We start from the raw sequence: 13,281 nt of genomic DNA on the forward strand, positions 1-13,281 counted from the left end.
TAAATATACCTTAAAAGTTCTTTAAAAATTGAAATGGAAAATCCAGTTCTAATAAGGTGAACCTTATCAAAACGCTTCATTTCTGTTTTTTAATTTTGATGTATTGCTTTTTTCTGAGGAAAATAACAGGGTTCAAAAAAGAAAAAATCATGGAAGATAGTTCCATCAATCACATCAGATAGGCAGGTATGATGTTCCTAGGGTCTGTTTGTCAGAGGCTGGGAATGGGCAGCCGGGGTGGGATCATTTTATGATTCTCTGTACTGTTCATTCCCTCTGGGGGACCTGGCATTGGACACTGTCGAAAGACAGGACATTGGACCTTTGGTCTGACCCAGTGTGGATATTCTTACGGTCTTATTCATATCAGTTTGTTCTAGGAGTTATTTCACATACTTTGTGGTGAGTGTCTGTGTTTAAAGTGTTTAGATATAATCTTTACCTCCATGAGCCATAATAGTTTTAACATATCTTTTAGCACTTTCCACATTTTGTCCAGTTGCTTGCAATAAAGAATTCCTCCATTCAGAAACCCTGCTACTAAAAGTTATTAAGCTAAAATGATCTTCAGGTCTGAGGTCTTCCAAAATCTTCAGGAGGGCATCTCTTGTCTGTTAAAAAGTGGGGAGAAAGTGTATTTTTATTTTGTTTTTTATTTTATCAGAATTGGAATTTAAAATTAAGATGCCTTTATTTTTGCTTGCATAGTTTATTTTAAATCATGAGATTTCTCTTCAGAAGAATGTAACATTATTTGTTTGCACAATATTTGTTTGCACTATACACCTGAGTGTAAATGTTGTAATTCATTTTGTCAACAGTTTCAAATTTATACATTTTGGATTATATACCTTACTGTATATTTTAGAAATGTCCATCTGTCTGTCCATCTATCTGTTCAAGCACACCTCCTAACTGGTAAGATCTAGGACCACCAAATTTGGTTTGCAGCTTCCTCTTATTATAATGTGAAGTAAGTTGTGCCAGGAAAATGGAATGTGCCTGGAATTTGAATGCTTCTCATAAAATGGAAAGGACAGGGTCTGGCCAAATGACCACAGAGGGCAGCAAGAGGCGAAAGATGGGGACCAGGATGGCTATAATCCCATTGGGCCAGCAGGGGACAGGAGTGGAGAAAGGGACAGCTGTCTATTATATATTTCAGACAGTTTGTCCGTGTGTCTATCTGTCTCCTAGCTGGTGGACACACATTCCTTCCTTGGCTATGCCCACTGCAGGCACAGCGGCCATAGAGAGATGCTTCTCACCTGGCCCCAACCTGCTGTGGGGAGAGCAGCCTCTCTCCCCAGCAGAGCCTGCATACTGAACCTCTCATCCCTCGCCCCACCTCTAAACAATGATTTAAATGAAAACAAAACAAAACTGAGTTAAGGATTCAAGCAACACCAGGTAAATCTTCTAATAATTGAATACGGACGAATCTCTTGATATGTAAATTCAACCCTTAGGATAAGGATATATTTGAGACTGTAGCCTACGGAGTAACCTGCTTGCTTGCTTGTAAATGTGTATTTTCTTATAGATTTCTTATTTCCTTATGGTTTTGATTATATGTTTATTATAATAGGTTACAATAGGTTTATAACAAAGTAGTAACATAAGGAACTTACAGGCCACAGTCTGTATCTTATGTATCTTATGATAAGGTAGTCTGGGACTGTTCACCCAAATCGCAAAGTTAGCACACATGTCTGGGACCTTTCACCTAGATCAGTGTTTCCTAATTTTATTTGGCCACGGAACCGCTAGGATTGCCGCGTTTCATCGAGAGAAAAAACCACCCACGTCCCACCACCAATTGGGAAGCACTGATCTCGATAGATGATAATGAGCTAAAGCATAAGGGCCACACATAATGTGTTAAAGCAACTGGCACAGGGACTTTGCTAACTTCATATCCTTTTAAACTTAACAGGTATACCACAACTTGAAAAACTCCCGAAATATCTAGTTGGAACAGAAATAACAAATGTGATACCTAACCACAAAAGGACATGGTAAAGAATTGATGTATATGATAATAAGTTGAGATCAATGATATACTGACCTATAGGGAAAAGATACTTCAACATTAGTAAGGTGAGGAAATACAAATAAGGAAAAAAGGAAACATCTCCTACTCTAGATGCATCAAGCATAGGGATGGGTAATAAGATGGTGGTGACTGGCCACAGTTAGCCCCTAGCGGGTTGCTGCCGCTATACTTAATTGCATCTGTGCAGGTACAGATGCTTGCGGCTCCCATTGGCCGTGGTTTACTGTTCCCCACCAATGGCAGCTGCAGGAAGTGATAACACTTCCCAGAGGTCCCCTTGGCTGCAAACAGTGATCTGTGGTCAACGATAGCTACAATCGCCCATACCTGCAGAGAGGCAGGTCAACTCAGCGGTGGTGACCTGCAAGGGGCTAACCACGGAGAACAAGATCTAGCGCGTGGTATTTGCCCACTCTGGATCAAGCATAACAATGTCAGTATAAGCTATTATAAACATGGCATCCCAGCCTAGGGGACATTGTTCTTAACTCCCAGCTACTGGAATCAAGAGACTGCATAAAAACCTCAGCTTTCATTTTAAAACAATTCTAATTCCTCTGGTTGAGAAAAAAATTAAAGCTAGGAAATAGGAAGTGAGCGAACTTAGTAAAGCTTCAGAATTCCAAAGGCAAATAAAAATAACTCCAATTTTTGAAATGTACAATTTTAAGCCAGTTTAATGATTTTTGGGGGGAGGATGACTCATTATTTTGAACTGTCTTTGGGTTGGCAATACTTCAGAGCTAAACACCAACTTCTGTGACGGTGCCATTATCACTTCATTATGCAAATTGTTCTACTCTCTAATCATCTTTACAGTAAAAAAGCACGGAGCATAATCAATGTTGCCGTAAATCAATGGAGTTGTACCCACTGTATCTGGCCCTGTGTGTTTATTCACTTGAATAACAGAGAAAAGGACTGGACCTTAAAATATGCAGTCTGCCCAATCATTTCAGTAACTTATGCTGGAGAAGGAGGGGAAGTTGAGGCACTGGTCATTGTAATACTGTGTGTTTGAAGAACTGCTCCCCGGGGGTAGGTCAGAATGGTGTTGAAAGATGGAACATGAGCTGGAGGATATGGGAATTTGGTGGGATTCCCCAATAACTTTCCCTCTCAAATTGAGGCCTTTACAGGTGACCTAATCTTGTAACTGTTACTAAACCAAATACTCATGGGCTACGTCTACAGTGGCCCCTTTTCCGGAAGGGGCATGTAAATTTCACCAGTCGTCGTAGGGAAATCCGCGGGGGATTTAAATATCCCCCGCGGCATTTAAATAAAAATGTCCGCCGCTTTTTTCCGGCTTTTAGAAAAGCCGGAAAAGAGCGTCTACACTGGCCCCGATCCTCCGGAAAAGCGCCGTTTTCCGGAGGCTCTTATTCCTACTTTGAATTAGGAATAAGAGCCTCCGGAAAAGGGCGCTTTTTCCGGAGGATCGGGGCCAGTGTAGACGCTCTTTTCCGGCTTTTTTAAAAGCCGGAAAAAAGCGGCGGACATTTTTATTTAAATGCCGCGGGGGATATTTAAATCCCCCGCGGATTTCCCTACGACGACTGGTGAAATTTACATGCCCCTTCCGGAAAAGGGGCCAGTGTAGACGTAGCCCTATTGAGTGAAGTAGGACTCAGTTCTGTTCCCAGTGAAGTCAATAAGTTAAACTCCTGCTGCCTTCATTCCACTGTGATCTTAACTCTTCACACTTAAAACAAACAAACAAAACAAAACAAAGAAAACCCAGAAGCTCAATTTTTCACATGTAAAAAACTAAGTTAGAACTTAATCAAGATGAGATATCTATAACAGCAGCCAGGTTAGGAAGAGGTTAAACTTTAAAATGAGCAAGTTCAATAAAGCTGCATGTGTATACTTCCAAGAGCAAGATGGCTTCTAGCCTCTGAAAACATTGCATGTCCAAAGAAGTAGCATGACTTTTAAAACTTACCTTCACTGGTGTTTCCTAGAGTGAGATAGAGCTGCTGGTATATGAAACATCTTTAGAAATAGCAGTGGGCTCAACAACTTTTATTTATTCAATAGCACAGATACTGTGAATACACAAACATAGTTTTATATTTAAGAAGTGAGTTACCTGCTCAATTTTTCTGCCTGACATAGATCCACTTTGATCTACAACAAAGATGACATTTTTGGGAAATGTTGGCATTTCGCTGGGTGCAAAGTAATGCACAAAATACCCATTTACAATCTGAAACACAAAAGTCATATCTTATTCAGCATAAAATATTCTTGGTTTAACATCTATTTGATAAAACATAATTTGAGGTTCAAGTTAAATTTGTTAAATAAAAATGAAAACCCTCTCAAATAAAAAATGAAGTTATTCTCTTGGGTGTTAACTAGTTTAGGCAAACGGTGTATAGGGCACATGCTTAGACAGAGAACATGAGGTTCTTAAATCAGTGGTATCTGCTTGATTCTTGTGTAATTCCATGGCATAAATCTGAAGTAACAGGATAGAGAATCAGGCACTTGCTCTTATACAAACACAATTTATCTAAATAACTAGCATAGAATCAAAGCAGAAAATGGAGCTGTTATTTGAGGGTTTACTTATTTATTTATGTATTTAGCAACACTGAGCCAGGCCACCTATTAAGTGTAATTTCCATTTTTAATCAATGGCTTTCATTTTTAATCAATGGAAAAAAAGCATGATTTTCCGGAAATGCTTTTAATGGAAAAGTTTTCCGTTAAAAGCATTTTTGGAACAGAGTGTCTAGATTGGCACGGACGCTTTTCCGCAAAAGCACTTTTTGCGGAAAAGCGTCCGTGCCAATCTAGACGCGCTTTTCCGCAAAAAAGCCCTGATCGCCATTTTTGCAATCGGGGCTTTTTTGCGGAAAACAAATCTGAGCTGGCTACACTGGCCCTTTTGCACAAAAGTTTTGCACAAAAGGACTTTTGCCCGAACGGGAGCCGCATAGTATTTCCGCAAGAACACTGACAATCTTACATTAGATCGTCAGTGTTTTTGCGGAAATTCAAGCGGCCAGTGTAGACAGCTGGCAAGTTTTTCCGGAAAAGCGGCTGATTTTCCAGAAAAACTGGCCAGTCTAGACACAGCCGATATGTATTAAATTAGTAAAATTATATAGAAAGTGAACTGCATTTTATTCACTTAATTAGGGCATGTGTTGGTTCATTCATTATTTTTAAACAGACTTGTTCTTTTATAACAAAAATCTTTTTTTTTCACAATGTAAATAGAGATACACATATACACAAGTAATTACTGTTTTAAACAGGTGTCTAAATCAAATTCAGCTCAGCTCATTTACAAAAGAGACTGGAAAGTAATTCTTAGGTCTGCCTAAGAGAGACTAATTTGTCAATGGATGGTGCTGAGCATTTTTTTCAGGATTTATTGAATTCCTTCGATGCCTATTCACTCTGGATTGATGACTACATCTTGTAATTGTACTATAGCACTCCACAATGATTTCTTTCATTAGCACTTCCAAATGTATATTTGTTACCTGTATATCTCCTGCATTGACACGTCTTTTAACATCGTAACGTATAATAAAGTCTCCATCAAGGCGGGTTTCCTCAAGTTCAGGACTTTTCTTCTGTTGAGTTATTGTTGGTTTAAATAAAATATGAGCCTGACGAACAGAAAAGAAACTAAATGAAGATTAATCACAAATGTAAATAGCAACTAAAACTAACAGATAAATTTCTGCTAGCATTATAATTTTTCCTGCTGATGTTTTACCTTGGTCTCATTCTGCACCTTTGTAAGAGCTTCAGTTAACTCATTTGTCATAAAGGTGCTGTCAGTTTTCAGGAAGTTTATACCTTGGGGTTCAAAGATGTGGACATCAATCTGAAGGAAAGAAGGAAAATAGGTCAGTCTCATTTGGTAGCTGGAGGGTTGCCCAAACACGGTAGCAGCATTTAGTCCTAAAGTCTCTAGGAGTAGCTTACCTGAAATTGTTTAACAAGCTGCTTGGGTCTGACCTTAAATAACAATTCATACTTCCCCAGCTGTCGCTTCAACAGCTCCTCATATGTCAGCTGAAAGGTAACCTTGCTGGCTGCTGCAACATTGACAGAAACATGAAACTGCTCCATTTTCCTTCCAGCAGCTCTGAAAAGGAGCAAAATTGACATTTAGATTTTTACTTTGATATCTTCAGGGGCTGTTGCCAAAGCTTCCACGAGTCTGGGTTAAAGAGTGGTCAAGTGGTACAGCCATGGAGAAAGAGGTCACTTTGTTTAATGTAAATGAGACGTGTTGACATCCTGCAAAGAGTTGCCCTTTCACATTTTTTTAGTGCACCATCTCTATTCTGTATGGAGGAGCTGACTTTTGATTTGTAGAAGGACCCTAGAGGCACTGGAGGCTGGAATTAATCTCAGTCACAGCAGGATCGAAGTCCAGACTGAATATTCTCCTCCAGTGCATGTTGCCTACAGTTCTGAACCATTATGAGGTCCTGAACCAACAATGGGTTATGCCTGGGCATGCTGTTACCCACAGAATAGTCCATAGAGCTTTCTGTCCAAGCCCATTTCTGGGCTGGATAATTCCTCTGGCTGGACCTATTGCTTAGATCAATTTTAGTCTAGCAACTCCTTAAAGTGATAGATTTTAAAAACTGTCATGCCCTTAAAAGCAGCAAAAATTACTCTATATAAGAGGCACTGGGGTTTTTTTTCCATTTTGCCACCAATTTGAAACACATTTTGGTGGTATCCCTTTGCGATCTGAGTGTGTCGCCAAAATTTGGTCCTGCAGGTTGTTTTGGTTAGGAAGAGATACTGTAGATGTATTTCTTTAATGCAGATCTGTTTAGTTACAAACAATGCACCAAGTCCTGTTTCCTTGAACCTGTGTTCAGGGAAATCAAGCAGCAGGAGATATTTTCTTTGCTCACCTTTCCAAGCCAGTCAGCCTCCAAAGGCTGTCTCCAGGCTTTTTCTTATGGCTGTGTACCTTGGCAAACTTATGTCACTCAGGAGAGTGAATGAGTACATTTGTCAGGGGTAAGTGGTAGTGTGAATAGCGTGGTTCACAAGTCTGCTGGCAATAACAGTACAAGCTTGTTGGAGGAGGTTTAATTATGACAACGGGACAGCTTTCCTCCATCAGCATAGAGGTCTCTAGAGTAGACAGAATCTTGGTTTGCTCACATCGTGTTCCTTGCTGCCTCACACACACAGAGTCTCTCTGCCTCCAATCCAATCTCCCTCTGCTGAGTTAATCAGATCACAGTAGAACTCCCTCATCTGTCCCTCCCTCCTCTGGGCCTTGTAGGATTAGCTCCTATTCCAGCCCTGCATGTGGCTTTCTTTTGGACACATTCAGTTGTTTCAGCTAATCTAGTCCAAAAGGGATCTCAATTGCTGTGCACTTTTCTTTGTGAGTGCAAGGAAGCTGTTACACCCATCATAGTACTGAAACGGAAAAACAGAGGAAAGAAAACACAGAAAACAGAGGAAATAATAGTGAATCAGAGCTGTTGCTTACTTGACAAGGCCAGCACTTTGACCGTGCGAAACCGCAGTGTCATATTGCTCTTGTGCGGATTTCTTCTCCTTTATTGTTCCAGGATATGTCACTCCATCAATTGACCTAAGAATGTTTTAAAATATTAAAACCACGAGGTGAGCTCTGGAGATCTGTGGCAGGGGAAGTGGTTCTCAGGGCAGTTTCACAGGAAGTCCGTAAGTCCCACCTCCCGCCAATCACCATTGCTCAGTAAGAGCCATGGTGTCATTGTCTTTCGGTCTACACACTCAAAGACCCTTCCATGAGGTTGGAGGTCATGCAGCAGGAATATCCAGGCTAGGGATGTTAAATATCGGTTAATTAAATAGTCGTGTGACCTCATGAATTCTTATTGGTTAGTCGACTATTCTATAGTCGCTGGGGGCTAGGCCAGCAGCCAGTGCACTCTGGCTCCACTCCTGAGAAGACCCCTGCCATTCTGCATTGCTGCCACTGTGTCACAGTGGGGTGCCAGGCGGGAGCTGATCCGCAAGGGGAGCCAGTTTAAAAACCAGCTCCCCATGCGGACCGGCTGCCTTTTGTCCTCAGCTGCCCCCTCTGATAAAGAAGCAGTGGTGTGAGGTGGCAGCAGTTCCTGTCTAGGGTGGGTCTGAGCTCCTGGACTCAGCACGAGCTGGCACTGAGCTGAGCTACTTGCCTGCTCGGCTCCTAATACACTTTAAATGCAGAGCCGCAGCGGGTTCCTGACCAGCCTACTAAAAAATATACTGGCAAGTGGGTGTGGGTGTGAATGCATGTAGTCTATAGCGTTAACCTATAAGCTTTTTCTTGTCGGTTAATTTACAACACTTTTATATCCCTAATCCAGGCAGCATTGGCCTCTTGACATTTCGGCAATAAAATATGCCGTCTTATGAGGGATGTACTAAACCTTGCACAGCAGGCAGGCTAACTTATTAAATTCCACTACATTCTATCCAACTTTCACTCTACAGCTCATTTTAGGAGAGAACATCTGAAGAGCCAACTGCTCTTCCAGTGCTCCATAGCTGGTTTTTCCACAATGTTACACCGAACAGATCATCAAAACGGTGCCCTGGTGATCCAGCCCACCGCAGACAGAGACCCATGATATGAGTATGACACGGAGCAGAAGAGCCTACATGCTGAAGTTAGTGATGAAAGCTGTCTTAGGTAATTCCACTTCAAAAACTGCCTCCTGAGATTTGTTAAGTGTGTTGACAATTCTGCTGGTGATAACGGTATGAGCAAATCGAGACGTAACCAGAGAGTCCACATGCAGACTGTAGATTTCAATGGCATTCTGGAAAATAAAAAGCAAACACTGAAATAGAAAGGGTGGTAAAATTCAGCTACCACCGTAAGGAAATGTCACATTAAATAGTGAGGGATTGGGCTGCTGGGGTAACATTCAGCTTTCTAGAAACAGCAGCAGATCATTGGCTTGCTGGCTGAGGTAGGAGAGCTAAGATTAAAGGGAAAAGGCAGACTGATCCTATTTTTAAAAAGCAAAATGGAATTAACCATTTGTGTCTAACTGAGGATCCCACACAGATGACCATGATCTCTACAAGCTTTGCCACTCACAATAGTCCTGTTATTTGCCATTCAAAATCCCTGGTCAAGCTTGCTCACCACATGCTCTTTCTTCACACCCCCATAAAAACCAGTTCTCTTGTATGTAAACCTAGGACCAGTCCCTTATCAGTTATTCTACAGAGGGCTTGAGCTGGACAATAGGCCATTCTGAAATCTCTTGCTCTCCCAACAAATCCCTGTACAAACCACTAGTAGAGGACTTGGCTCACAAAATTAGCCACCCTGTTGATGAGCCTGTATGTATTTGGCCCAGAGATCCAGACTGTCTGTCGTCTTCTCTCTCCTTTTTTTTTTTCCTTCTTCAATTTTCTCTCTTTCTAGTAGGACTTAGTTGCACATTTTGCAAGCCAGCAGCTTCTGGTCATGTGACATTTGGCAGGTTAGCACTTGGCGTGGGCTGCCTTCTCTACACAGACAGAAAGCGTCCTTGAAATGCACCGATTTCAAACCGTTTAACTCTTTCAAAGCCAACACCGTGTAGGAAAAAATTGCTGTTTTACAACTTCACCCCAGCCACCTTACCGGGCTTTCCCCAGGAACATTTCATCAAGCAGCTCCACCGAGCAACTCTTGGGATGTGATTGTTTTATTAACGTTGGTTTTCCACATGTGATGCAGGGCAATAGGCTGGCCCGGAACAATTTGTCAGTGTGTGGTGGCAGTGTTTCCATCCCACAAATGGAAAGAATTCAGCAGCCACAGCATTTATTGATAAGCAGAGGCATGATAAGACTGTAAATCTAAGTAGTATCACAACCAACAACATCTGTAGGACCTAAGCCCTGCAGCTTCTTAAAATTGCTAGTTGATTACTAATGAGAGTAATCGTTCACATCTATATTTTGCTCACCAACAAATAGCATCCATTTTAAAACTGTCCATTCCCTCACCTTCAATGGTTTGCCTTCATGGCAAGTTTTAATCACACTTGAACAATTCAGTGGTCAGTCAACATCATAGACCAGGACACTTTGTGCTCAACATCCTATCAGCTAAAGCAACAGGAATCAATAGTTTGCTGGCTCTTTTGCTGGTTTTATAGCTGTTGCTAGAGTTATGTAGACACTTGCAAAGATAATGGAGTACAAATCATGATATTTGGCAAGATAAACAACTTCTGAATGGTTGTAGGAAGGAGGAGTAGGCAATGTAATGGATGAATTAATATTTAAATCCATGGTGTTAGGGTACAATGACCAGCAATGATCATGCTAACATCTACAAAGTACCTCACATGTATCAACAAATTAAATCATGATGAATTAACTCACTGTTGTCAGAAACGGACTGTAAACTGTGCCTGTACCATCATCTCCTCCACCCATGGCTGGCCGGACCCCTTTTGGCGCCCTGGGCCCGGGCGTGTGGCGCCGCCACCGAGCGCAGGGCGCATGTGCATGCCCGCCTGTGGGGCGCGGGCCCACCCACCCAGGGTGCGCGAGCCTGGCCCTGGGGTGCACGGCACAGGCGTGTACCGGCCATGGCCTCTGGTGCGCAGCCCAGGGCCCACTCCTGGAACACTTGGCACATGCGCAGGCCAGCCACGGCCGCTGGCACGCAGCCCGTGGCACGCCCCCGGGGCACACGGCGTATGCGCTGCCCAGCCTGGCCTGGCCAGCGCTGCTGGTGCACGCGCCGGGCCGTGCAGGGCCCCTCAGCCATGGGGGCAAGGGCACTGCTGGCCGGCGCCGCAGGGCCAGTGCTGCAGGAGCCGGCGTGCGGCTCCTGATGGCAGCTGTAAGGGACACCACGTGCCCCTTACAGCTGCCATCAGGCGCCCCCAGTGGGTTGGCGCCCTGAACAGCTGCCCGGCTCACCCATGCCTCCGCCCAGCCCTGCCTCCACCTAACAGCAAAGGGTTAAAAACGTTTCCTACCACTGCTTCCTGTAGACCGCCTGAAACACTGCCCCTGAATTCCAAGAATAAGCCAAAATAAGAATAATAAAGGAAGTGCTTGACAGTGTTCCAAGCCATCAAAAGACCTCCATGAAAAAAAGCACAGTCAGATCAAAACATATGGGACAATTATGAAAAACCTCAAGTGTGTAACCCCCTTCTCTCCCTCTTTGGGATGCTGGCTGTCGTCTGTCTTTTCACTGCTGACCTGGTCCTTGGACGCGGCGGTCCATAAATTAAAGCATGCGTGGTGTCCACATGAAGGACCACCAAGGCAAGGAGGGGTCCAAACAAACTGCATTTAGTAAATACTCCCAACATGCAAGGCCCAGCAGTGCATTCATACTGTTGCTCTGGCTAGCTTCTAGAAGTCAGTGAGCAGCATTAGAGGGCTCATAAACCTGTTAAAGAAATAACCAGCGCCTTACTGTTCACTACGCCAGAGGTTTCCAACCTTTCCAGATGACTGTACCCCTTTTCAGGAGTCTGGTTTGTCTTGAGTATCCCAGATTTGACCTCACGTAAAAACTTCTGGCTTGCAAAATCAGACATAAAAACACAAACGTGTCACCGTGCATGATGACTGAAAAATGGCAGATTTTTCTCATTTTTACCATTTAATTATAAAATAAAGGGAATGGGATATCAATGTGGGGGCTTGCATTTCAGTGCCAGACTTGAGCCAGTTTTTCACTTTTGAGACTTGGCTGCAGGCCAAGCCCAAGGCAGTAAGGCTGATGCACATAACTTAGTTTTACAGGGCTGTGTCTGATGTGGGATCCCAATTACTCTGCTTACCATGACGTAACAATGGCCCTCCACTTGTGATCCCCTAAGTCCATCCTATAACCAGGGCCAGTCCTAATCAATTGGCAGCCCCAGGCAAATTTATTTTTGCGGCCCTTACGACAATATGCCGTGTTAGCCCGAATACTCAAAAAATGTTCTTTGATCCTTAAATTTGCATATATGATAATGAAATATTTTAAAGAAGCATTTGCAAATTATTTTGATAGATATATTAATTATTAAAGGCAGTTAAGGTTTGATCTTGCCCTAGGCGACAAAATTCCTTGCTATGGCATTGCATCTCATTTTCCTTTAAAAGAATTAGAGACACTCACTGACACCTTTCCGACTGTCGGATGAGGCGCACTGCTGATACCACTTCTGAAGCATGAGAAAATTATCTAGTGTGGTTGATTGATTTGCTCTTCGAAGAAAGGCGACGAAAAATTGCCACAGTGATTTTCATGCAATTAAGAGGGTTCCTACCTTCCAGCCACGCCTACTGCCTCATGCCCTGGGCCCGGCTGGGAAATACAGACACTAGGGGGAGCTGTCTCGAGACGTGAGACTCTCCTGGGCGTGTCTGGTGGGGAGGGAGCCGCAGATGCGGGGAGCCAGAGGTGGGTTCCTGGCACCGGAGGAAGTAGCCTCAGTGCAGGGCGGGGCAGCTTGTGGCGCTGTGAGAATGCAGCCCGGGGCTGCAGTGATACAGGGACAGTCTGGAGCACATGCTGGGGGAAGTTACCGGATAGTGCCAGGGTCTTTGCTATAGCAGGGACACTGCTGACAGACAGGGAGACAGACAAACACCGGGCCCTGCTGCTGGGAGTGAGACTCGCTCTGTGGGGCGGTGTCTGTCAGGGCAGGATCCCGAAACGCCCTTCCTGCTGACTGAGCAAACCAGCCCATGAATCCACTTCGAGCTTCCCTGGCACCGTTTCATCTGTTAATTGCTGCCAAGAAAACATGGAAAATATCTGGCCAAAGCTCATGCATATTTTCCCCATTATACCTACAATTCATTGTGTTACATTTCAGCGGCCCCTTGAAAATGGCGGCCCCAGGCAATCGCCCGGCTTGCCCGCCCCTAAGACTGGCTCTGCCTGTAATACCACCAGGGCTGCAACTTCTAGCTGCAGAAACACTCATCTAGCTGAGTTGAATACCCCATGGAAGACCCCTGAGTACTCCCAGGGGTACATGTTCCCCTGGTTGAGACCCACTGCGTTACACTGTCATTGCAACACTCGCTGCTCATAAATCCTGCCATAATTCACATCAGAGACAGAGAGCTCTAAATGGAACGTCCCACTGAGGGTCCCCCCTGTGAGATGGTCACAGTTCTCAACTCCCGAGTTCCTTGGCTTCTTGCCTTGCTGCTCACTTGAAGTAAATTCCACTTGTTACTCTTCCCAGAAATCAGAGTTACTGTGGCAA

At 43.7% G+C, this 13,281-nt stretch overlaps 1 protein-coding gene across 11 annotated transcripts in view; it reads right to left on the reverse strand.

Annotated features, from left to right (window-relative positions):
- The window catches only part of LOC102453268 (inter-alpha-trypsin inhibitor heavy chain H4), a 55,271-nt gene that overhangs the window by 38,692 nt on the left and 3,298 nt on the right, over nt 1–13,281 (reverse strand). For all 11 annotated transcript variants that reach the window (XM_025186977.3, XM_006127586.5, XM_075939375.2 and 8 more), the window contains exons 2-8: nt 8,702–8,862; nt 7,557–7,661; nt 6,011–6,173; nt 5,799–5,909; nt 5,560–5,688; nt 4,152–4,268; nt 443–611 (exon numbers count right to left, since the gene is read on the reverse strand). In XM_025186977.3, coding sequence (XP_025042762.2) covers nt 443–611; nt 4,152–4,268; nt 5,560–5,688; nt 5,799–5,909; nt 6,011–6,173; nt 7,557–7,661; nt 8,702–8,862 — 955 coding nt within the window. The remainder of the gene's footprint in view (nt 1–442; nt 612–4,151; nt 4,269–5,559; nt 5,689–5,798; nt 5,910–6,010; nt 6,174–7,556; nt 7,662–8,701; nt 8,863–13,281) is intronic.

This window comes from Pelodiscus sinensis, chromosome 11 (assembly GCF_052426305.1).
Source record: "Pelodiscus sinensis isolate ZL-2025 chromosome 11, ASM5242630v1, whole genome shotgun sequence".
Taxonomy (NCBI): Eukaryota; Metazoa; Chordata; order Testudines; family Trionychidae; genus Pelodiscus; species Pelodiscus sinensis.